At 37.4% G+C, this 22,219-nt stretch overlaps 1 protein-coding gene across 1 annotated transcript in view; it reads left to right on the top strand.

The window, feature by feature from the left end:
- MUC6 (mucin 6, oligomeric mucus/gel-forming) overlaps positions 1-22,219 on the top strand; it is a 53,352-nt gene that overhangs the window by 13,263 nt on the left and 17,870 nt on the right. The window contains exons 6-26 of the mRNA XM_050897035.1: positions 368-477; positions 2,969-3,176; positions 5,370-5,492; positions 6,440-6,560; positions 7,464-7,602; positions 7,766-7,870; positions 8,202-8,274; positions 8,549-8,686; positions 9,579-9,740; positions 10,310-10,404; positions 11,071-11,203; positions 12,118-12,367; positions 13,503-13,555; positions 13,661-13,770; positions 14,557-14,708; positions 15,454-15,595; positions 16,065-16,175; positions 18,831-19,016; positions 19,453-19,692; positions 20,668-20,824; positions 21,581-21,721. Of these exons, the coding sequence (XP_050752992.1) occupies positions 368-477; positions 2,969-3,176; positions 5,370-5,492; positions 6,440-6,560; positions 7,464-7,602; positions 7,766-7,870; positions 8,202-8,274; positions 8,549-8,686; positions 9,579-9,740; positions 10,310-10,404; positions 11,071-11,203; positions 12,118-12,367; positions 13,503-13,555; positions 13,661-13,770; positions 14,557-14,708; positions 15,454-15,595; positions 16,065-16,175; positions 18,831-19,016; positions 19,453-19,692; positions 20,668-20,824; positions 21,581-21,721 (2,949 nt within the window). The remainder of the gene's footprint in view (positions 1-367; positions 478-2,968; positions 3,177-5,369; positions 5,493-6,439; positions 6,561-7,463; positions 7,603-7,765; positions 7,871-8,201; positions 8,275-8,548; positions 8,687-9,578; positions 9,741-10,309; positions 10,405-11,070; positions 11,204-12,117; positions 12,368-13,502; positions 13,556-13,660; positions 13,771-14,556; positions 14,709-15,453; positions 15,596-16,064; positions 16,176-18,830; positions 19,017-19,452; positions 19,693-20,667; positions 20,825-21,580; positions 21,722-22,219) is intronic.

A 22,219-nucleotide genomic window follows, 5' to 3' on the forward strand; every position in this document is an offset into this window, starting at 1 on the left:
TTTGCTTTAAAAGTACACTGCTAATCTGAACTACAGTGCTAGTGTGGAGACATTAAACTGTACAGTAAACTAATCTCAGATCAACACAGCCAGAAGCAGTTTTCTATACACATCACAGAAAAGAGTACTAAAAAGTATACAATATTTTTTTGGGTTGTGATGAGTTTAACCCCACATTTAGGGGAAAATATAAGAATAGGGGATGAGGAGAAGAGGCATGAATTACCAGATGGTGAAAGATAACACAGCTGGCAGAAAAACAGTAGCAGCTGGTATCATGTAAGGTAGTAGATGTGATAGATAAGAAATAGCTCAGAGAAATCCATGTGGGCTTTTTCCTGACAAATTATAACCCTTCAATTTACAGGTAAATTGCTGGATACATATAAATTTGCTGCATTACAAAAAATGGATGATCCATCAGAGATCTGCCTGTCTGAGGAGATATCAATTTCCACCATTCCTCACAAAAAATACGTAAGAAAGATCTTCTTGGCTTTTTTGCAACATGATTCTTAACAGAGGTGGAAGATAGATAGAAACCAACAACAGAGAGGCAGTGGTTTCATAAAACTGACTTCCATGAAAATGGATAAAGTCAAAATTTATATAGCATGATATGAGAAAGAAAAGGAGTTCTTTGCATTAGAATACATTTTGAAAAAGGCCCGTGGGCATTTTTGAGGCTGGATTTATATCACTCATATAAACCTACCAGCATTTAGCTCACAGCTTTCTGAAATTTCATGCAGGTCATCACAGGAAATTCATGGAAACCAGTGAAGCTTTAAAGAACTTTTTATTGAACAGCTAGAGACCTGACATTATAAGCTGTACAGACTTGAAGACATTCAATGATGCTTTAAACATATTGCCAGATAACAACGTTCGTAACAGGGCCAGCCACCATCAACTGCTGTCACTTCTAGTCCTAGATGAAAAGAAAATCAGCGTACCTGAAACATGATGCATTCATGTAACTATGGTTGAAAGAGGAAGCTGGGTAGCAGCAAAGAACAAAAGGGCTTCTATTTCTTAGATTTTGCAGATACAGGAATCAAATCCTACTTAGGATGATCCCGTTAAGTTGTTTCACCAGGGAAACTCAGATTTTGCATTCCTACACAGATTTTACAGAATCACAGAATGGTTTAGTTTGGAAGGGATCTCGTCAGATCATCTAGTCCAACCCCTCTGCTCAAGCAGGGTCAGCTAGAGCAGGTTGCCCAGGGCAATATCCTAGTAGGTTTTGAGTATCTACTGGGTGAATCTTCCAGGCTGAGGCGATGGAAACTCCACAATTTCTCTCAGCAGCCTGTTCTTTTTTCTACCTAAGGAGGTCATAAAGTCACCGTATACCTAAAGGCAAGTACTCATTGCTATCCTCTTGTCATGGTTTAACCCCAGCCAGCAACTAAGCACCACACAGCTGCTCACCCCTCCCCCCTCCCAGTGGGATGGGGAGGAGGATCAGGAAAAAAAGTAAAACTCGTGGGTTGAGATAAGAACAGTCTAATATCTAAAGTAAAATAAAATAACTAACAATAATTAAAATATAATAATAATGATAATTGTAATTAAAAGGAATATAACAAAAAAAAGAGAGAGAAATAAAACCCAAGAAAAGACAAGTGATGCACAATGCAATTGCTCACCCCCCGCTGACCAATGCCCGAGCAGCGATCCGCCCCTCCCAGCCAACTCCCCCCTGTTTATATGCTGAGCATGACGTTCTATGATACGGAATATCCCTTTTGCTAGTTCGGGTCAGCTGTCCTGGCTATGCTCCCTCCCAGCTTCTTGTGCACCTGCTTGCTGGCAGAGCATGGGAAACTGAAATACCCTTAAGATAAGCGCTACTTAGCAACAACTAAACCATCAGCGTGTTACCAACATTATTCTCACACTAAATCCAAAACACAGCACCATACCAGCTACTAAGAAGAAAACTAACTCTATCTCAGCCAAAACCAGGACACCTCTAAAAAGCATTTTACTTTACCTAGAATGATCATGCTCTTTGGTTTCATTTGTACTTCCTCACAAGAATATGATCTTACTTTGCAATGCTCATGTACTTATTTGTATACAGTATATAGGTTACTAGTAATTACAGAACGCTGAAAAAGTTTTGTCTTGAAATAGGAGATTTTTCTTCTTTTTTCCTTAATAGGAATAATCTTATTTTTCTAGCAATCCACGAATCTCTTAGTTTGAACATAGAACTTATTCCTCTTGCTAAATTTTGGTTTTCATACTACAGAGGAAGAGCCAGCTAGAATCCTTCCGAGATTCTCCTTTTCCCAGAACAGAAAAACAGAGAAACATTAGTTTTGTAGCACCTCTTTAACAAGAAGAGCAGGAATAAAGAACAGGAGTTTCTGTGGGTCGTGTGAGGAAGATACTTTTCTGAAGAAGAGGGTTCTAAATATCACTTGTATTCACACTGAAAAATTACTTTGATCTAGTGGAGAACTTCTGTTGGCTGGGAGGTTTAACCTTTTTATATTGTTTCCCTTTGAGACCTTATACTGCAGTAGGCAACATGATAGGCAATACAAACGTATCACGTGTTTGCTCAAAGGGGAATGAATGTTGATATCTTCACATGGAAGATGTTTGTCCTGGAACTGAATCTCCATGAGACAACATACTCCCTGCCTGTATTGTTCTCAGTCATTTTTAGGGGGATTGATGGTACTGAAAGAATAACTAATAACTTAATTTTCAACTTAATAAGAAGTGGAACAAATTCAACATATCAAGAGCTTTCTATTATACAATGGATTTACATTCCCTTCTATTCATGAATTTGTCATGCATTTTAAGTCAAATACATATTACTAAACTGCAGGGGGAAAAAAGCAAACAAACCAACAAGAAAATCGTAACTAGCAGTGATATTCTATTGTGGTTTTCACATGGGGGAAATACTACCAGGAACAATTTTCTTTCTCTTTTTATTTAGGCCATGATCTGCTCTCAGCTACTTAACTTGGTGTCACCAACCTGCAGCGTGCCAAAGGATGGGTTTGTCATTCGTTGCCAGCTTGATATGCAGGACTGCAGTGAGCCAGGACAAAACAATTGCACTTGTTCTACATTGTCAGAGTATTCAAGGCAATGTGCTATGTCCCATCAAACAGTGTTCAACTGGAGAACTGAAAAATTCTGCTGTAAGTTCAAATGTTTTATGCATAGGAGATTGTACTTAACCTTGCTATATCTTACACAGAGAGAGAATGATGATTAACTGAAATCTAAATCAACTGATAGTCTCTACTGTCTTGAATCAAACAAATTATTTTCTTAAAAGAACAACAGTGGTCTTTTGTAAAGCATTAAGAAGGAGAGCATGGAAACCTCAAAGGAGAAGGAGGAAGCATGAAACGTAGCTCCTATGTCTAGACCAGCAACAATAAAAGAGAGAAACATCCACCAAGTGAAAACTGTTGAATTTCTCAGACTTCCAACAGGAGGCGGTTCTCTCTTAGTATGTTTTTTTCATTATTGCACTTGGCAAATTAGCCAGTGAAGAGAGAAAACTTTGAAAAGGCCTCTGAAGTCTTTGAACCTTTTTGCTGAGAATTGCCATAGCCCCTTTTATTCACAGGAGATTTTCAGTAGTCCATTTTGAGGTGTTCAACCTTCTTAATTACAAATACTGATTGGAAGTAAATAGGAAGCAAATCTTCCATTACTTTCCAAGCTGTACATGATTAGACACACTTTTTTCCAAGTGCCTGTTTGTTATCAAAGTTCTGATTCACATTTTGCAGCCTTTTTGAATCCACCTGAAACTTCAATCTATAGTCAGTGTTATTTAGCAGGATTCATTGTTTTGTAAAAGAACATGTTGATCATAAAAAAAAAGTCAAAAGTAACTTAAATTGATGTTGTTATTTCTAAACCAACTGGCACATTAAATTACCAGAGATGCAGCTCACGTTAAAAAAGAGGATCTTTCAAAATGACCTTGCTTAATATGATATTGTCCTTCAGAAGCATATAATTTAATCATATTTTTATTTATCCTTTATACGACTATATGGTCATGGGTAGCAAATTCGTAAAATAAATTGCTTTGACAGGAATATATTTCTCCTTATTCCTTGGTTCTTACGCTGTTTCAAAAAACCTTTAAGATTAGCTACGATTTAGATTTTAGCATGAGAATAGTGAAATCCCAGTTGAATTATATTCCTGAAGTCATTGTTTCACTTGCCATAGTCTATCATCTCACCATTGTTACTTACGAGGCTTTGCATCATTTTGCCCTCCCTGCATCTCCTGTGCCGTATTCTTCTATTCTCCTCTTGATCTTCATGTACTGGTGCCACTCCTCATTTTTTGTTTTGTATTTAACATTGAGTTTTCTTTCGTTCTTTCCTCGTACTTACTGAAAACATTCCCTACTAAGCTCCATTATTATCCCCAACACTTTAAAACTGCACTTCTTTCTAAAATAATTTTTCCCCTCTTCTCCGAGGTTATCCATCCATTGGTAACGCAATTTATTCTTTGGTTGGTCTGCAATTGGTTTTAGTCCTTCAAAACTGTAAACTCTTTGTGGCATTTTATAGATTCAGATAAATATTAGTAAGGCAGTGTGTGCATTCACAGAACTGTATAATAATTCTTACTAATGACAGTAAAATAATAGCCTGGTTTTCTCCAAGTCATAGCAGTTTCCATGTTGCCAGTGGACCATTACTAGGACTGACAGTAAAGTGATAAAAGGCAAAGCTTAAAAAAAAGGGGAATGGGAACCCTTGTTTCCCAAAAAAACAAAGCTAAGAATCTAAGAATTTGCAAGTAAATGCCAAATATACAAAGGTAATGAACTTTTTAGTCTTGTTTCTTTGTCAGCCTCATCTCTAACTACCTCTATTTCCCTACCTCACTTATTTTTACTCTTTCAGATAAAGAAAAATCTCTGCTTGAATTTATCACATAATAAAACATGTTCTGAGTTCCACATATTAGAATTGCTAGGTAGCTGCATTCTGAAAAGCAGATAATGTCTGAGAAGCAGGAACTATACAGAAGATCAAGAGTTATATTCTTTAAATCCTTCAAGTACCACAGAAAATCTGATTTGTGGTAGTTTATTAGGCTGCAATATAGCCTGTTTGCCATTCTTCAAGTTTCTGAAAGGAGCTTCTAGTAAATAGGGCATGAAAAACGAATAAAAGCTAAAGTGAATATGATGGTAATGATGAATACTCAGATAATGAATTGAGTATTGAGGCAGGATAGGAGAACATTAGTGCCAGAAATCACAAGGTCTTCTCCATCCTAGGTGGTAGATGAGAGATTCTTCTATGTTTACATTTTTTAAATATTAACACTTTCACTGTTTGTTGCAGCTGTGGGAAAATGTTCTGCTAACCAAATCTATGAGGAATGTGGTTCTCCATGTATTAAAACCTGTTCCAACCCAGAGTACAGCTGTTCCAGTCACTGTACCTATGGTTGCTTTTGTCCAGAAGGTATCATGTCTATATTAATCATAACCTAAATGGCCCATACAAATGTTTTTGGCATATATCCAGTCAAGTGGAATAGACTTCTTAATAAATGAACTAGCAGTGCATTTCAGGGCATTGTGCTGCTAGAACTGACATTTCTCAGGTAACATAATATAACTGGAGTCTTGAATAGTCATGGTCCTTAAAGATCATTGGTCCCTATTTGCAAGAGCAGAGCTGTGATACATGATGGGATAATTATATGCTGCCTATTTAAAGTTCTGTACTATAATATACACTGAGTAAGTGTAATTAATTTCCTATTTCAAACAGGTATCTAGCCTTTCAGGGCACCAGCAAGAGGTAGCATGCCTCAGAGAAGTTCTGCAATATTATGGGCATTTTGTAAAATCCCTTTAAAATAGTTCAGGATGAACTTCCTACAAAAATTGTAATTATGACTATCATTTGCATCGTTTCTTGAAATTTCAGAACTGAAATATCCTCCAAGGTTACTGTGATGTGGGTATTTACATCAATATCATCACCATTTTATAGTTGTCAAAAATAATGTGTTGTGAGCTACATATTTAAAACCAGATTTAGTACCCTAGGAAATAGAATGTGTCCATTCTTCAAAATTCCCAACTTAATTAGAGTGTCATAGCACAAAAAAAATTGAAAAAATAACATTCAAGCTTACTGTTATTTCAAATTAAGTTCAAATTTAAAATGAAGACAATTGTCTGCACTTTCATATAACAAAGTAGCCAAACACTGTTATCACTTGTAAAGAGACAGTTTTATTTTAATTAAGAGAAAATGTCCTGCGTGTTATATCTCTAAGTGTGGGCACTGGCTGTGCAAGAATAGCATTCCAAGCTAATTTTGGAAGGCATTCAAGCTATAATAACTTTAGTGCTAAGTAAGGGCACAGAAAAGTATTATTTGTTTATCTTCTTTGGCAGGAACTGTTCTTGATGACATCTCAAAGAATCGAACATGTGTTCACATTAGGCAATGTCCATGTACACTGAATGGGAAAATATATGCTCCTGGTGAGACAATGAAGGCAGCATGTAGGACCTGGTAAGTAGCAACAGGTACTTTCACGAGAGGATGGAGAGTATCCTCACTGAGCGACTGGAAAATTTAGCCTAACTTTTCGGAGGGCAGCTGCAAATGTGTCATAACATCTCTGAGGCCACCTTCTTTGAGTGCCACAAATCATACATTTGTAAGTAAAGATGTACATGTCTCATTTCCTGATTAATCTGTACAAATATAAATGCTCTTTCAGGCCGCACAAAACAGTAGCATTTTTATCTCCTCTGTGAAAGTGGAGGTAAAATTAGTACAAAACAAATATCCATTATTTACAATTTCTTTCTGGCAATCTCAGCGTTTCTGATCACCAAATCAGTGCTGAAAACTAGATTTCTGTTTTGCAAGAGAAAATAATTACTTAAGACAATATTTTTTAAATTTGGAAATTTTTTCCCCCCAAAAATGGAATAATTCTCTTTTGTGTTACTTCTCTTGCTATCATAATTCTAATAAATAAAATAAAGGATAAAAAATGGAATTTGATCCTCAGAACTGTAACAATGAATGCACTCTTCGTGATTAATCTATTCAGGAAAGTTTAGTGACAATCCATACAAGAGTTCAGCAACTTTGAATTAAGATGAACTTAACTGATATACATAGACAAAGAAAATCAAAGCATAGAAAGGATAAGGGAAAAAGTGATACAAATGACATCTTCCATTACTAGGAAGTAGCTGGGTTTTTAGAGTGTAAAGAAAAGAAATTTCAAAATAGTGGAAATGAAAGTTCAGAATGTATATGTATGTTACATTGTGTTCACTAACCAATTTTGCATGTCGATCAGCTACAGCAAAACCTCCAGACAGGAGGATCAAATCCTCTGCTGGTAAATAGTGCCTTAGTATGAGAATAACCTTACACAGAATTTCTTGTTTTCCTCAGTAAATGTACGATGGGTCAATGGAACTGCAAAGACTTGCCCTGCCCTGGAAGATGTTCACTGGAAGGAGGATCCTTTGTTACCACGTTTGATTCTAGATCATACCGGTTCCATGGGGTTTGCACTTACGTACTTATGAAGGTAATTTCCTGCAGTCTAGAAACATACAATATCAAATGGATATATTTTAGTCTGTCTTTAGTTTCTCATTGGAACATAAACTGAGGTCTTCCTATGATATACATTTATTCTACAAATCATTGTTATTCTGACACAGACTTCCCTTTTCACAATATTCCTCCAGAGTTCCAGCCTGCCACACAATGGAACCCTAATGGCTGTATATGAAAAGTCTGGTTATTCTCATTCTGAGACATCACTTAGTGCTGTAATTTACCTATCTACAAAGGTAAGTATTCCCTCCAGAGGTTCTATCCAGCATTTCAGTAACCAGATTAGCAAAATAAATACTTGAGTCATTGCTAGTAGCCTGAACTGAAAAGTTATGGGGGATAGATACTAAAGATATGTTCCAGTTCATGCATACACAGTAAAGATCTCAGTTGCCACATCAACTCAGGAAGTTATGGAAATGCAGTATGGAATAACGTGTGAGAAAAAGCTTGAATCAATCTTTTCCTATTATATAGGTCATTGACAATACAGTTGCTTAAGTTAAAGAACATATAAATACCGTCAGTACAGATAATTACTTCTGATTCCATGTCCTTTTCTTACAGGACAAAATCGTGATTTCTCAGAATGAACTACTTACTGATGATGATGAACTTAAGCGGCTACCTTACAGATCAGGTAAAGAAAAGGGAATATATGTAAAATCTAAATTACATTAAATGTCTGTTTTACACAACCCAGGATCTTTTCTCTTGCAATTGCCAATAGCAGAGGTTTTAGAGGAAGGTTAAAATCTTTCCCATTGCATCTGTCCCTCTGTGGAGAGTTCTGTATGGAAGGAGAAGACTTGTAGACAGAATGTTAGAACACTTACATATGCATTAAAATCATTATTTTCTTGCAATAACCTATGCATCAAAATCTCTATTTCTAAATATCCTTGTCCTTTTAGGAGACATCACTATTTTCAGACAGTCCTCGATGTACATTCAAATGTATACAGCCTTCGGGCTGGAACTTGTAGTGCAAACATCACCTGTGTTCCAGGCCTATGTGAAAGTTGGATCACAATTCAAAGGCAGAACCCTAGGTAAGAAATTTTTCCCCATGTGAAGGAGAAAATGTAGGGAGTGTAATTTTGAAAGCTTAGTACTCATCCTTTAAGGAATAAACTTTCTTCTCTGGATTCAAAGAAAAAACAACAAAAATACCTGCATTGGAAAACCAATGTGCTAAGAATTTGGTTTTTTGCTAATAACTTTAAAATGAATCAAAGAAATTAGATGGGTGACATTTTTCATGTATAATATAATACTGTTCTTCACATGTTTTATATGCGCTTTTTTCAATATGTGCTTTACTACACAATGAAGGGGCAACAAATTAGTCTGTGTGGTCTCTACGTCTTGGACCACATGGTTTTTTGAATGCAGTGCATGATCACTGTAAACACAATGAGCCTAAGAATCTAAAAGCTTCTCAGCTGATAAGCACCAGATGGAGAAGTTTACGTTTATTGCACAGCAACATTAGCCACAAAGGCATATCCCGCATTCTAATTATCTATGGGAAATTATAGAGAGGTTTGAGAGGTTTAGCTTTTAAAAAAGTCTAAATGTATATTCTTTGTCATTACAGATTTTATATACATAAGAAAACGTGTAACTGTAAAAGTATTTCATGGCCTTTCTCTCTTATATGATTTAAAACCACTGAAAAAGCCTTTTTTCTAAAACCAAGACAAAAACGTCTGTATGAATTTGTCATTGAATAGAAGCGGACAATCTTAACCTGAGAAGGCAGAGGCTCAGTGACTGAATGTGAACATAATCAAGATTCTCTGGCTACTTGACCTATAGTATTCATTGACATGCCATATAGAACTTTTGAATCAATTTTCTCACTATTATAGAATGAAACATAGACCATTGTGTACACATTCTTTAATTTTCAGCCATCCTTTGCATTTCTGATGTTATTAGGTTTGTGTGGCAATTACAATGGAGACACTACAGATGACTTCATGACTAGCATGGATATCACTGAAGGGACAGCCTCTCTGTTTGTAGATTCCTGGAGGGCAGGAAATTGCCATCCTGCTTTAGAGAGAGATACTGACCCTTGTGCTTTGAGTCAACTGAACAGTAAGTAGATGACCCTGTTGTAACTGATCTCTTCAGCTAGCTTTGTCTGACACTTCCATAAGCCCATACCAGGGGAATGAGAGAGTTGGAGAGAAGCAGAGACTGAGACGATTGAACATCACAAATTCTGTCACCAACAAGACATTTCTGATTTCTAGAATACATATCTAGTGAAAGCTTATCAGAACCCATTCTAGAGATCTGGGATTGAGATGATGAATGAGAGGGTTTTGGTGATATTTCCAGTGAAATTGCAATGTCCCTGGATGTCTTAGACTTGCTCAGCAGTGCTGTGACTGAAATCCAGGCTTTGCCTTCCCAAGTCTCTATTGCTATTGGTCTTAAAAAACCAAAAAGGAAAAACAACAAAAAAAAAGCCCTACTGAGCTCTTTGAACAAAAGTATAGTCTGCAAGCTAGCAAGCTAAGAAATTGTCCTTTTGTTCAATCCATCATTGCCAAAAGCTCAGCTAGAGTAGTGTGTCCAGGGGTTTTTTTCATTTCTTTTTCATTTTTTCATTTCTTTTTCCTAACTTTCTCTGTTTAATGTCCATGATTTACTTTCATTAGAAATATCTGCTGAGAGTCATTGCTCCATTCTTACCAAGAAGGGTACAGTGTTTGAGAAATGCCATGCTGTGGTGAACCCTATTCCTTTCTACAAGGTAGGAAATTATGATAGATGTTGTACAGAGGGAGTGCAAATAGGGACCAGAATGTACTCATATACAGTATCCACTCATTCAGATCAGCAATGCATAGAAGCTAAGGAACAAGTGTGGTTTTGAAAAATATGTCTCCACCACACTAAAAGTCTGCTTGTTCATAGGCATCAGTCCCATCCCTATGAATCAGAAGGTATTGCTCATGCTGCAGTTCTCCATGTTGACAACTTTAACTATGCAAAGTATTGATCTTCCGATGTGCATAACTGAGTTCATTATATTTGCCAATCTCCACAAAACATTTTGAAAATTAAAAATGAAAAGCAGTGAATAAATGAAAGCATTTTTTAGGTACTAAGTATATTTCATTCATGTCAATCAGGCAATTAATCTGGTATTTTTCATCAGTTCTAATTATGCAATAATATATATTTTGCATGACTTACCTCTGCAATTCAACATGGAATCGTAGAATCGTAGAATCATTTAGGTTGGAAAAGACCTTTAAGATCATGGAGTCCAACTGTAAACCTAACACTGCCAAGTCCACCACTAAACCATGTCCCTAAGCACCACATCTACACGTCTTTTAAATACCTCCAGGATTTAGCACTTCCAAATGTCTGCTCCCCAGTAACAGAGTACTCTCCATGTATTGGGTTTCAGAGATGTGTCTACCAAGCCTGTAATTACGAAGAGACCTTTCCTTATATTTGTTCTGCTCTGGGATCATATGCACGAACATGCAGTTCAATGGGTTTAATCCTTGAGAACTGGAGAAACAGTATGGACAATTGTAGTAAGTAACTGAATCAACTCTTAATAGTCTGCCATCAGATAAATGCATGCATACAGGTCTATCTGTTTCCATTTAGAATATTCCCATGTTTGATTCACCTATGACAAAACTGAATAAGAGCAAGAACATATTTTAAAACTGCTTGTCAGTCATTAGAAAATAACTACTTATTGCTCAAGGAGGCCAACCAGCAGGTATACAAGCCATATTCCCAGGAGCTGCTGACTTCACAGATGTGCCATAACATGACAAAAAACATAAATGGTAAAGCAGTATTCTAAACAGTGTCCAAATCATCTTAAGCATTATGAGGAAAGTAGTGAACAGAAAGAAGAGGAGAGCAGAAATGGGATAACAGATATCCAATTTTGGAATACCCTTCTAGTCTGTTTTGGAAAAAGGATTGTTATTTTAGGACTACATGAAAAACATTATTCATATGCTTTAAGGTGAGCATGTGGATGCTCCCAGACTTGATAATTAAGTGATAGAATAGACAGATAAATAAAGCTATACTGTACCGTAAGATGAGAAAGAACTAGGAAAAACTCTGGTTGCAGATGTGATTTTGCTATTATGCAACTTAGACATAGGCACAGGTTTCACAGTTACTCAAAAATACATTGGTATTTCTGCAAAACTTCTCTTTGCATTATTTTATTCCAAGATACACAAAGAAGCAATAAGATATTTAACCTTCATAAAACTTCCAAACAGCTACACGGTTGATGTTAAGCCCTGGTCTGCAATATTTTTTGCTAGAGCTCCACATCCACAGGAGGAGAAGCAATAGGAAGCATTAAGCATTGAAGCTGTTGACCCAATATCTGCAGCACATTATGAGCACAGTTATCTTTCACAAGGAAGAAGATAAGTAAATGAAGTTTAACATACACTCTTGTCTTGTTTTGCAGCGATTACTTGTACTGGCAATCAAACATTCAGCTACAACACTCAGGCATGTGACAGGACATGCTTGTCACTTTCCAACCGAGCCCTGGAATGTCATCCAACTGACATCCCTGTTGAAGGCTGCCATTGTCCTAAAGGAATGTACTTGAACCACAAGAATGAGTGTGTTCGTAAATCTCATTGTCCCTGCTATTTAGAAGATAGAAAGTACATCTTGCCTGACCAGTCAACAATAACTGGTGGGATTACCTGGTAAGTGTGTCAAGTTTAAAGATTAACAAACTGAAAATGGAGACGAGGGGTCTTCATGTGTCTCTGTTGAGGGTTAATGGCAGTAAGCAGCTAAGCACCACACAGCTGTTTGCTCACTCCACTTCAGCCAGATGTAGAAGAGAGTCAGAAGGGCAAAAGCAAGAAAATTTGTGGGTTGACATAAAGACAGTTTACTAACTTTCTTTATTATTAATAAGTAAAAATAAGCTTATTTAATAAGAAAAGCTGCATGTGCAATCAAAGCTAAGTAAGGAATTAATTCACTACTTCCCCTCAGCAGGCAGATGTTTAGACTTTACCAGGAAAGCATGAATTTGTCATGAATAATGGTTACTTAGGAAGACAAATGCCATAACTCCGAACATCCCTCCTTCCTCCTTCTTTACCTGAGCTTCTATTGCTGAGCATGGTGTTCTATAGTATGGAATATCTCTTTGGTCAGTTCGGGTCAGCTGTTCCCCTTCCAGCTTCTTGTGCACTCCCAGCTTATTCGCTGGCAGAGCAGCGTGAGAAGCAGAGAAGGCCTTGACGCTGTTCAGCAATAGTTAAAACAATGTTGTGTTATCAACACTGTTTTTGTCACAAATCCAAAACGTAGCACCGTCAAGCTGCTATGAAGAAAATAAACTCCATTCCAGCCAAAACCAGGACAGTCTCCTTTACTTTTAATAGCAAAGGTTTATTTTTTAAGACATATTTTTTGCCCTTTCCTAAAATACAAAGATTTTCAAATGAAGAAAAAGCATTTGACTACCTTAAGCTTGGAAATAGTAAGGAAAAAATTAGAAAATAATAGGTAAGATCTGATTATTCCTAGTAGGAGATTTTGTCAACAGCATCTGGACAGCTATATACAAACTTCAAGAATGACTTGATAGGCCATCGTAATAGTGAATGGCATACTATTCACTTTCAAAACTGATGTTATTGTATACTACAAAAAGTAAAGACAGGCAGGTTGACTCACATTTCCTTTTGAAGGATGGGGAGGAGCTAGTAACATGAATGCAACATTTCCAATGGTAAGAAACATGAAACCTTTTTGCAAAAAATTAAAATTTCTTTCTTAGGAGAGAATTGCATTGAAATTCCTTTTTTTTTTTTCCCCCCCTAGCTACTGCGTTAATGGGAGGCTAAGTTGCACAGGCAAACCTCAAAATCCTGCCGGTATGGGTCTCATATGGTTTACTTAGAAACATATTCTTTTTCTCTATGTTGTAAAATTGCTACTTCACAATCTCTCCAATGTTGGTTTTTCTTCCTTTTTCCTAGAAAGTTGCAAAGCTCCTAAGAAATATGTATCATGTTCTGACAGTTTAGAAAACAAGTATGGAGCTGCATGTGCCCCTACCTGTCAGATGCTGGCTACTGGAATTGAATGTGTGAGTTTGACAGCTCTGGGATATTTATCCTCTTGAGAGAGAAAGAATGTTCTAGTTCTTACTTAGAACTCGACTACGTTCCTTCTGGTGAAATGAAAGGAGATAGTTCTTCTAACATGACACAGTTAAACATCAGACTTCTTTCCACAGACTCTGGATGCTAAAAATTTACATATATTCAAGAAGCGATTAAAGGAATTAAATTGCATGAATTAATGAATTAAATTCTATTAAATGAATAGAATAAAAATCCGTTAAGGATTCTTAACTACATGGCTATCATCACCTCTGGCTCAGGTACTCCATAAGCTGCATGTCACTGGAAACTGATAGAACATGTGGTTTATGCTTCCTCTTCTGTTCTTTCCCCACTATCTGCTGCTGATGGTCACAGGATGCAGGAGACCTAGGCTAGGTGGACTTCTGGTCTGTCCTGATAGGGTTTTCTTTTGCCTTTATATTAAGGAAACAGACTAATTGGAAGAATTGTAATAAGCTTCCTTGATATAAAGAAACTTCTGTTGTACTCTGTCTGAAAGATTGGTAGCAATGAAAGATAAATTTTTCAGAGTCTTCAAGTATGTTTAATATCTCACATGACAGGTATATCTTACAACTTCAGTGAAACTAGTTCAATTGACTAGTATATTAGTATGAGGAAAATCACAAAACTGAAATCAAGTCAAAACTAGAACTTAGCACAGGTTCACTCTTGACACCATTCACATACAAGATAAAATGCATCTCATGTTTCTTTTCATTTTGCAATCTGTTGATCTTTACCAGATACCCACTAAATGTGAATCAGGCTGTGTCTGTGCTCATGGGCTATATGAAAATCTCGATGGCAGGTGTGTTCCAGCTGAGGAGTGTCCATGTGAATACGGTGGTCTTGCTTATGGAAAAGGTGAACAGATCCAAACCGAATGCGAGATCTGGTAAGAACCACACAGTTTTCCAATGCAGAACCTCTGTTTCACTAAACTGCACAACTATATAACAAAAGCAAACTTTAGTTGACAGGAGAATAGGAAACGGCAACAGTTGAATGGAAGGAATACAGTGACAAACCACAGAGGTGATAAAGGGAAGCTTAACATTTGACTATATATATGTATAGATAAAAGAGTCATGGTACTGGCTTCAGGGATAATTTCTGCCATATGCATATCCAGGAATAAAGGCATCCAGTAGGGCCTGTAACTGTAAACTACATAAGGTCAAGGATTAACAGCTCCACCTAAATAAAGATGAGGGCACAATCTTCCTTCTTTTCTGTAGATAAAAGCAACTCCTCCAAAAGATTATTTCCATCTCTTTAGCAGCATTCTCAAAGTACTTTATTCCCTTTCCAGTTACTCATCTAGTATTAAAAAACTACCACCACCCCCCAAACTACACAGAACAGTGACATCTGTTCTCATTAAGAGAAAAAATAAATGAGTTTTATATTCTTTCTTTCATGAAAAAAGAAAGCAAAAATCATTTAAGATTTCATCTTTATCATGAATTAATTTTCTAGTAACTTTTAGTCATGGTTCTTGTATTAATTGTAACTTGGTCACAGTGTACACAAGTCAATTAAATGAACATCTTATCTATAAAAGTGCATGTATATAAAAAGAAGCAGGATAAGGTGGCATTGCTTTGAAATCTGAGTATAATTTCTCTTCTCACTCCCAGCACTTGCACAAAAGGCAAATGGAAATGTGTTCAGAAATCAAAGTGTTCCTCAACGTGTAATCTGTATGGAGAAGGCCACATCACCACTTTTGATGGACAGCGTTTTGTGTTTGATGGCAACTGTGAATACATATTAGCTATGGTAATCTGCCTCTCACTGCTCATTTTGGCAGTGTCTCAGCATCAAGACATAGCTTGATTTAAATGGCTAATGAACATATCCTAGGATGCATCTATAACCAACAGAGCACTTTGAATCTTTATAAACACCTAATGTGTTTTTATATTTGCTGCTTATTTCAGTACTTAAGATGAAACGACTTTACTTCTCAAAACACATTTTTTCATGCAATTACAACCAATTTCAGATTTAATAACATGTTTAAATAGTCATTGATATGTATGTACCAGCCAACTGTATCTTTTAGGGAAGTGATGTCAATTTGACTACTAAATCAGAGGTCGTCACCTCCCAAAACAGGCAGAATCAGAGTCATGACATGTTTAAGCTTTCTTTACTTTTTTATGCTTTTATGTTTTAAGTTGGAAGACTCCAGACACAGAGTCGATTGGGTTTTTGTATTTTTTGTGGTTTCTTTTGGTTTTTTTAGGATGGCTGCAGTGTTAATAGACCTGTTTCCTCTTTCAAAATTGTTACTGAGAACGTCATCTGTGGGAAATCAGGGGTTACATGCTCCAGATCCGTCAGTATTTACCTTGGGGTAAGATCTTCATTCTGCTGTTATCCAGCTGAATAGCTATTTTAAGCCCATGTTTGCTTCCCTTTTGGAAGCTTTAGCTGTGTCTTTGAAGTGATGTCTTGTAAGTGTAATTATGTGCTAAACCTAGAGCTTCAGTTTTAGTAGGAATTGCTATCAGGTTTTTTTTGATTCTTTGTCAATGTTTCAGTCCCCAAACTTCTTGCCTACATAGAAGCCATCAAATTTTGAACTTTACTGACTCAGTAATGAATTGCTTGGTCAAAAGATACTGATTCCTCCCCTGCCAAACTCAGGAAAACAATAGTATAACATTGAGAAATTCTCATAATGGATGATGAGCAAAATCTCTCCAAATTTCTCTAAGTCCAGGTAATATATGCAATTCAAAATATATCCAGATCTTACCTGAGATATATCTGTGAAACTACAGCAATAAGCAGTTATCCTCATTTCCACTGCTGTGTGACAGCTTCCAGAACCGCTAAGTTTTACAGTTCTCAGTTCTATGGGAAAGTAATGCCCAGTAGTATCAGATCATCGTAGAGTCCTTCATTATCTGACAGAGAGAAGAATATGGACAGATGAGATTTTGTCCCAAGGAACAGTTACTACAAGCACTACACATTTGCCACATTACTGACTAAATACTGGCAATTTCAGCTGGTCAGTGCCATGGTGAAAAAGTTTGTTTGCTTAGGATCCAGTTTCATAAATGCATGCTCCAGACAAACCTTTCTGTTGATTATTTAGACATCAAAACACTGCAGTATGACAGGAGTAAAGTTGTAAGAGTACACATGAGAGTGGGAGGTAGTAAAAGAGCTCAAGACAGAGAGCTATTTTCTCTGTAACTTTTAGATTATTCTTAGGAACGCATAAAAACATACTTCCTCTACTCTGCTGGCTGCATATAGACGACAATCCTGTTTCCACCAAATGCAATCAGAGTGCTAGCACACCTAACAATGAGGGTGGAACAGTGACAGATATTTGTGTTTCCTGTGAAGATTTGCATATGCATACAAAATAATTCCAGGGGGGTAAAAAAGCCTGTAAAATAGAATCATAGAATAGAATGGAATTATAGAATGGTTTGGGGTGGAAGGGGCCTTTAAAGGTCATCTAGTCCAAATCCCCTGCAATCAGCAGGGACATCTTCAACTCGATCAGGTTGCTCAAAGCCTCGTCCAGCCTGACCTTGAATGTTTCAGGGATGGGTCATCTACCACCTCTCTGGGCAACCTCTTCCAGTGTTTCACCACCCTCATGGTAAAAGATTTCTTCCTTATATCTAGTCTGAAGCTACCCTCTTTTAGGGGTAAAACCATTACCCCTTGTCCTATCGCTACAGGCCCTACTAAAAAGTCTGTCCCCATTTTTCTTATAAGCCCCCTTCAAGTATTGAAAGGCTGCAATAAGGTCTCCCCAGAGCCTTCTCTTCTCCAGGCTAAACACCTGCAACTCTCTCAGCCTTTCCTCATAGGAGAGGTGTTCCATCCCTCTGATCATTTTTGTGGCCCTCCTCTGGACCCGCTCCAACAGGTCCATGTCTTTCCTGCACTGAGGACTGCAGAGCTGGATGCAGTACTTCAGGTGGGGTCTCACCAGAGCAGAGTAGAGGGGCAGAATCACCTCCCTCGACCTGCTGGCCCACACTTATTTTGATGCAGCTCAGGATACAGTTGGCTTTCTGGGCTGCGAGTGCACACTTGCCGGCTCACGTCCAGTTTTTCATCCACCAGTACCCCCAGGTCCTTCTCTGCAGGGCTGCTCTCAATCCCTTCATCCTCCAGCCTGTAGTGATACCAGGGACTGCCCTGACCCAGGTGCAGGACCTTGCACTTGGCCTTGTTGAACCTCATGAGGTTCACATCGGCCCACTTCTTGAGCTTGTCCAGGCCCCTCTGAATGGCATCCCGTCCCTCAGGCATGTCAACCGCACCACTCAGCTTGGTGTTGTCTGCAAACTTGCTGAGGGTGCGCTCAATCCCACTATGTCATTGATGAACATATTCAACAGTACTGGTCCCAATATGGACCCCTGAGGGACACCACTCGTCACTGATCTCCATCTGGACTTTGAGCTGTTGACCTTTACTCTCTGAATGTGACCATCCAGCCAATTCCTCATCCACCAAACAGTCCATCCATCAAATCCATATCTCTCCAATTTAGAGAGAAGGATGTTGTAGGGGACCATGTCAAAGGCCTTACAGAAGTCCAGATGGATGACATCTGTAGCTCTTCCCTTGTCCACTAATGTAGTCACTCCATCATAGAAAGACCACTAGGTTGGTCAGGCAAGACTTGCCCTTGGTGAAGCTATGCTGGCTGTCTTGAATCACCTCCCTGTCCTCCATGTGCCTTAACACAGCTTCCAGGAGGATCTGTTCCATGATCTTCCCAGGCACAGAGGTGAGGCTGACAGGTCGGTAGTTCCCAGGGTCCTCCTTTCTACTCTTTTTAAAAATGGGTGCAATGTTTCCCTTTTCCCAGTTATCAGGGACTTCACCTGACTACCATGACTTTTCAAAAATAAGTGGGAATGTCAAGACAGTCTGCAGTAGCACAGAACCTGATCTTCAGCAATGTGACACAGACTGAGGAAAATACTGAAACTTGTAAGTTATAACATCCAGATAAATTTTCTTCCAGAATTTGACATTCATACTGCGAGATGAAACCTTCACCATTTCTGGGGAAAATCCTGGAATACAATATAATGTGAAAACGAATGCCCTTCACTTGATGTTTGATATTATTATCCCAGGAAAATACAACATGACCCTTATCTGGAATAAGCACATGAACTTCTTCATCAAGATCTCCAGAGAAACACAGGTATTGCAGAATAACTTCCTCAGTAAACTGTCCTTCAATTCAGATTGAACTGCACATTTGATGACGGTTGCCTTGCCTCTCTGTGATGGCAAAGGTTTTTCAGAGATGCTACTAGCAATTCATTTTCATCATCTCCAAAACAGCAGAGATTTTCACTAGAGGCTGATTTTTAAGTGATTACCCTACCGCATTCAGGAAATTTTCGAGCTAAGTGCTTGTTGAATTTGATCTCTAAACGATGACAGTTTACAGTTTAGAGGAGAAAAACATTTACCCACTGATGAACAGAACCTCACGCACAAGACGCTAAGAATGTCTGAGAGAGTATTTGTAGATCACATTCACTACTAAAGCACAGGAAACAGTCAGTAATCAAAAGGGAAGGCAAGTAATTGTTAACTTGCTAAACTGACATTGCTGCTTTCATTTAATCTAGGAAACTATATGCGGTTTGTGTGGGAACTATAATGGCAATATGAAGGATGATTTTGAAACTCGAAGCAAGTATGTGGCATCAAATGAATTGGAATTTGTCAATTCTTGGAAAGAGAACCCTCTCTGTGGGGATGTATACTTTGTAGTGGACCCCTGTAGCAAGAATCCTTATCGTAAAGCATGGGCAGAAAAGACATGTTCCGTCATCAACAGCCAAGTCTTTTCTGCCTGTCACAACAAGGTAAGAATTAATTTGGCCTTATTTTTATAGGCATAATCTGTATTCTTCCAAAATGCTCACACTCCAACACTTGATTTTCTCTTCCCCAAAATGTTTTAATAAAATATATATATAAAAAGTTTTATAACTATGTTTTAATAATATATGTATAAAATGTTTTATGGCTCTCATTTATGTTAATGTTCATCCTTTCTTATTCACACTTCACCAGCCCTTTTGTAAGCACAAAAGCTGAGTGTGGCATTAACTGATTAGTTAAAAATATCAGAGTGAAAACAGAATGAAGACTTAAGTATCAGAAATTAGTCGGTCTTTTGATGATGCCTGATACTGATTAATGCACTGTTTAGTCTTTTGAAACCATTTAGCCTTTGTTAGCAAACCAAACTTAAGAAAAGCCTGAAAACCCTTGTTCTCATCAGTAAATCAACAGCATTACTTAGAAGAAGCAGATCAGCCCAAGAGCAAGATATCATCAACCCTTCTATTTGTTTTAAGTTGCCCACTTTGTGGGAATGAAAATATTGCAAGGTTCATCAGAACCAGGCCTTCTGAAGGAAAATCTCCATTTTCAGGAGGTGAAAACAACTGAGAAATGTGGATAATGCTGCAGTGCTCATGCATATCCATGGAGGGTGTACAGCTGATGAACTTAGACACTTGTGCCTGAATGGATGTGGGGAGTTGGGGTTTTTCTTAGCTGACTATACATAATATGTTCAAGACTAGTATGAATTTAGAAATACATATCTGGCAAAACATCATCAGTTTCTATTGTTGGTGTGGAGACACCTACATTCTTGCTAAAAAGATTTGTACGAAGTGGGATTGTAATTGCTTTGACGAGTGTTCAGAGGATATACTAGTTAATTGGACTTAACGGAATATGTATCGTTTAGCCCAGGGAAAAACACATTCTTAACAAATAGGCACAAAAGAATCCTAGAAAATTCATTACTTCATTTTCCAATGCAGGTGAATCGTATGCCCTATTATGAGGCCTGTGTTCGAGACTCTTGTGGTTGTGACATTGGAGGGGACTGTGAATGCATGTGTAATGCCATTGCAGTATATGCCATGGCATGCTTAGATAAAGGTATCTGCATTGACTGGAGGACACCTGAGTTCTGTCGTAAGTTTGTTTAAGCTCTCTTTAAACAGGTTTAAGAGATAACTATTGTTACTGTGAGTATATTAATATGGCAACATAGGTAATTGCTTAATAAGCACCTCCTACATTACATTTTCTCTGTGGGCAAATAGTTGACTTCAGTCATCTGGGTTTTGAAATCTGTAGTTTTCATTTGTGCTAAATTAACCAAAATATTATATCTCTTTTTACCATGGAGTAATGAGAGAGAAAATAATGTGGTCACAGAAGGCAGACTGTTTCTTCTGCTGCCACTGTATAGTGAACTGTCAGTTTGTCAGGAGAGGGAGTATGAAATTGTAAAAAAATATGTTTCATTTTAGCTATGATGAAATCACCTTCTGTGTGGATGTCAAGGAAATAAAGACAGCTGTGTTGGCTGGAACACTGTAAAACAGGAAAGAGATATCAAGGTGTTCCAGAACACCATATATGGAGGAAAAAAGAGGATGAGCGTGTTATAAATCAGTGCTAGAGTTGTCATCTTTGATGGTTTCCTTTCAACATTTCACTATATTATGCATTAAAAATTGTGGAAATGCCTGCATAGTGCATTTACAACAAAGAAACTGACTTCACTGGAGCATAACTTTCAATTTACATCAGAAGCTAATAACTTCAGTGACAAAATTTTTGATTCAAACTGTTTATTAATTTTGTCCTCCCTTTCGTCCTTCGAAAATAACAGGCCATTACTTTGAAAAATTCTGATTTCTCTCTCGCTTTTACCTTTTTTAGCTGTCTATTGTGAGTATTACAATTCTCATAAAAAAACAGGAAGTGGTGATGCTTATTCCTATGGCTATGACGACAACTGCACCTGGCATTACAGGCCTTGTAATTGTCCAAATCAAAACTACAAATATGTCAACATTGAAGGTAATAAGCTATACTAGTGTAAACCAGGAAACAGTAACATAGTACTTACTTTCAATGCTGTTTTTTAAATGAGTCATACCACAGTTAAATAATGGTATTCTAATTTATGTTATCTTTGAAGCAGTTTTGCTGATCTTTACCTTACTACTACTGCTTTAAACACAGAATCAATTCAGTACCTGTACTACATCTAGCTTTATATTGAGCTCAGCCTATCTTGAACAGAAATTCTCTGACTTGCACCAAATCAAAAGAATATGCTGTACTTAGGTAAGAAAACATGTGGAGAGAGCAGTTAATATTTTTATTAGACAAATGGATATAGTTGGAGAAACCAAAAAAATTACTACATGGGCAGACTCTTCTGTGGATGACATTGGAAATGCTTACTTGAATAGATGATGTTGCAATCAACACAATGTTTTAATAACAGAAATGTAAGATATTAGATTATAAATAGTATAAATTAAATGCTGTTCTCTGAGAAATGTGAAACAA

This window comes from Gymnogyps californianus, chromosome 5 (genome assembly GCF_018139145.2).
Source record: "Gymnogyps californianus isolate 813 chromosome 5, ASM1813914v2, whole genome shotgun sequence".
Taxonomy (NCBI): domain Eukaryota; kingdom Metazoa; phylum Chordata; class Aves; order Accipitriformes; family Cathartidae; genus Gymnogyps; species Gymnogyps californianus.